This window comes from Corvus brachyrhynchos, unplaced genomic scaffold (assembly GCF_000691975.1).
Source record: "Corvus brachyrhynchos isolate BGI_N302 unplaced genomic scaffold, ASM69197v1 scaffold225, whole genome shotgun sequence".
Classification (NCBI taxonomy): Eukaryota; Metazoa; Chordata; class Aves; order Passeriformes; family Corvidae; genus Corvus; species Corvus brachyrhynchos.
The window spans coordinates 53,474-57,346 of NW_008238351.1; the positions used below are offsets into that span (position 1 = coordinate 53,474).

A 3,873-nucleotide genomic window follows, 5' to 3' on the forward strand; every position below is an offset into this window, starting at 1 on the left:
CTAAAATGTTTAGTCTCTCAGCTTGACAAACAAGTCCAAGAATGTAGGCAAAAAGCACTAAGAATACAGAAGTTGTAAAAAAGATATAACAGGGGTATAAAAGAAAAGGCAAAAATCTTCATGGCATCACTTGACCCCTCTGATCCCATGGGGTGACCTTCAGTGTGGTTTTCTCAGCAGCACCTCATTTTTTCTCAGCATCTGTGTCCAGTAGATAGTTATTTATGGAAATGGATCCATTTTCTAGCAGGTGAAAATAAGGACATTTAGGGTGTTTGGTCTTGGTAAATGCAGCTGGCTGGAGCATCTCACCTCTCCTATTGCCACTGAAGGTGATCCTAGTGATGGTTTGAGTGAGGGTGACTGCACCATGGATGCTGCTGGTGGGGCTCAAGCCACTTTTGAAGGTGGACCTGGTGATTTAGGACCCATAACTCTAATTAGAATTAGGCGCTGAAATAGCACAGGAATTCCCCAAATCTGGGTCAACTTAAATGGTCCTAATAACATTGATTTTGGAAATGGTAGATGTGCCATGGGCATTGGTATGTGCATGGAGAGCATCATAAACACATTGGCAGACAATGACCTGCCAGCATTGTGCCACTTTTGGGTCGTATTACCCCCTCTGGTGATAAATTTCTCTTTTTCTTCCTTTTTTTCTCCCATTCTGTAGATTTTCAAGTTCTTCAGCAGCCAGGGGATTGGTCAAACTGGTGCGTGGTGGCATACTGGGAAGAGAAGACACGCGTGGGTCGGCTGTACTCTGTCCAAGAGCCCTCCCTGGATATCTTCTATGATCTGCCTCAGGGGAATGGTTTCTGCCTTGGACAGCTCAACTCAGACAACAAAAGCCAACTGGTGCAGAAGGTCCGCAGCAAGATTGGCTATGGCATCCAGCTCTCCAAGGAAGTGGACGGTGTGTGGGTGTACAACCGCAGCAGTTACCCCATCTTCATCAAGTCGGCCACACTGGACAGCCCCGACTCCAGGATGTTGCTGGTTCACAAAGTGTTTCCAGGTTTTTCCATCAAGGCTTTTGACTACGAGAAGGCATACAGCTTGCAGAGACCCAATGACCATGAGTTCATGCAGCAGCCATGGACCGGATTTACTGTTCAGATCAGCTTTGTGAAAGGCTGGGGCCAATGCTACACTAGACAATTCATCAGCAGTTGCCCATGCTGGTTGGAGGTTATTTTTAATAACCAATGACTCAAGACAGAGTGGACTCATGGCATTTATATTACTTTGCTGCTATTATTTCCTTCTGAGTACTTGTTCTTCATGCAAACTTTTTGGTTTTGTTTTGTTTAGTTTGTATGTCCCCCCCTCTTTGTTTTGAGAAAAACCTTTGGAAAGATTTTTTTGTGCTTTGGGGTAGTTTGACAAATCTATTTTTTAAAAGTGTAAATGACCAATAACTCAGAAGGGTGAGAAAAGGGTGTGGGAGAGGGTGGGTGGATGTGAGGATTGCATATGATAATTATTCCATGCCTCTGAAAGGATTATCCTATGTGATCAATGGATTCGGAAGCCACTTGCTATATGCTACAGTTCCTTCTCTTGGATAAAACAACAAGATACTTGTATTTTTTATGCATCACCTTCCCACCCCTGGTGACGGTGACACCGAGACCCTTTCCCCCAGCAGTCTAACCCCACATTGCTGCCAAAGGATGGTGCAAAATCTTCCCAACCAGGTCTTTGCCCACCCTTTTTAATTTTTATTTTATTTTTCTTGTTGCTGAGTTGACATCTTGTCACTGTGTTCAATCTTCCACTGCTTTTTTTATTTTTTTATGGTCATGAATGGATGCAAGGGGAGAAAACAACAGCAGAGAAACCACTTGCATGGACCATGCTTTATAATTTGAGATAAGATGTAAAGCAACAGAAGCCTAAGCCTAAAAAATACAAAACAAAGCAAAACCAACAAAACAAATTAAAAACAAATGGGAAAACAAAAGGAAAAGTGTTCGCAATAGTTGGTCTGTTGTAACTTCTTAGATCAGGTTATCCCAGTACCATCCAATTTGAAAATGCAGTTGTGCTTTCATTTCTTCTTGAATTCATACACAAGTATGATACTTCTACACTGTTCTTAGCTCAATGAGCATGTTTAGACCTTAACATAAGCTATTTTTCTAAATATAAAGGTTTAAATGAACAAGAGACCATTTTCATTGGAACTTTAGCATTGTAGTGCTTTGGAAATACACACAAAAAAAGAACTCCTTAAAACCCCCTGAGATTTATTAAAGAAAAAAAATGCATTTTATGTTATATATAAATATATTATTACTTGTAAATATAAAGACATTTTATAAGCACCATTATTTATGTATTGTGCAATGTGTATAAATGAGTGAAAAAAAAGAAATATGCACTTTGCTTTAATATAAATGCAAATAACAAATGCCAATTTAAAAAAAACCCATGAGATTGCTGTTTTTTTCTATGGGTGTTATCATCCAGATGAATGGTTTTTTCTAAAGGAGTTTATGGTCCATTAAAAAATAAAAATGTACACTTGATCTCAGGCTGTGCCAAATTTCTTTTTTAGTGTCAGGGATGAGGCAGGCAGGAGAGATGCTCCTCTAAGTGGGTACCACATGGGGTTGGTGGGGGGGGCACCCACCCCAGTCCTCTGTGAAACCATTCTGGTGTGGGTAGCACCCAGATAGGGTCATCCTGAGCTTTGGTCTCCATTGGGCTAGTGTGCATGTGGCTTTGGGGTCCTTGGCATCGTTGCATCCCATCAACCCAAGTTTGGAGGGGCTGGCTGCCCAAAATCTGCTGGGGTTATTTTTGTTATTACTCCTGTTTCTCATAATTTCAACTTGAAAGAACACCCATGCTATGGACCCAGCTCCCATTTGGCCCTGTCCCAGTCCCTGAAGTACTCGGGGAGGCCAGGCTTTTGCTCTGTGCTGGGACATGGGTGGTCCATGCCACCAGGCAAAGAGGAAAATTTGAGAAGAGGGGAAAGCCAGTCTTCTAGGTTTTCCTCAACTAATTCCTGCCCCCTTCATCTCCCATGCCACTGGAAATAAAGATTGTTTTTCCTTTTGCCCCCCTTGGCCTGCCTTCAGGCGTTCACTGCTCTACATCCCGCTTGCACATGGCCTCTGTCAGGGAGAAGGTCCTTACAGCTGTTGTGGAGAGGGATCTTGAGTGGAAACCACCAGAGTCCTGGAGACTGATGGATTTTGAGAAGTAGATGGTCCAGATGGGCTTGTAAGCTCCCTCCCTGCCAAAGCACCTGCACCCCAGGAATGAGACTTCAGCCTCTGCTCTCCTTCATGTGGTGGATGGACATAGCAGTAGATCAGGCTTTGTAAGCATCTGGACCAGGTTTGCTCAATGCTGTGCCTTGCTGTTCAACGGAGATGTGCCCAACCCAGAGGATTTTACCAAGATGCAGTGTTTGATTTGCTCTGAATGTGTTGAGCTTTTGATGGAATACCCTTCCTTTTCGGATGAGGGTGAAAGAGCAGAGGAGGCTGCTGTCCTGCTAAATTTTTTTATTTCATAGTCTCGTAGTTTTCCAAAGGTAGAGTTCGAAGGGGATACATGATAGGGTGTCTCGGTTTTGAAAGACAGGTGTCTGCTAAGGAAGGCAGAAGCCCCCCTTGATATGGCAGATATAACCCCTTTTCCCTCTTTGTTATTATATTTTGAAATCAAGGGCCTTTAGGCAAAGATGTGGGAAATAGGAATAACAGTTCTTTACTATATATATATATATATATGTATATAACCAGTCAAACAAAACAAAACAACAACTATGGCAGTAACAGCAAACACAAACCCAGTCCCAGCCTTCTTGGCTCTCAGGCCCTTTCCCCTCGGGTGCAGTTCCGCTCGCAG

General features: G+C 42.9%; 1 protein-coding gene across 1 annotated transcript in view; it reads left to right on the forward strand.

The window, feature by feature from the left end:
* Positions 1 to 1,215, forward strand: part of LOC103616361 (mothers against decapentaplegic homolog 7) — a gene marked incomplete at its 5' end in the record, with an annotated part of 50,443 nt that extends 49,228 nt beyond the window's left edge. The window contains one exon of the mRNA XM_008634517.1: positions 677 to 1,215. Within this exon, the coding sequence (XP_008632739.1) occupies positions 677 to 1,215 (539 nt within the window). The remainder of the gene's footprint in view (positions 1 to 676) is intronic.
* Between the last annotated feature and the right edge of the window lie 2,658 nt (positions 1,216 to 3,873).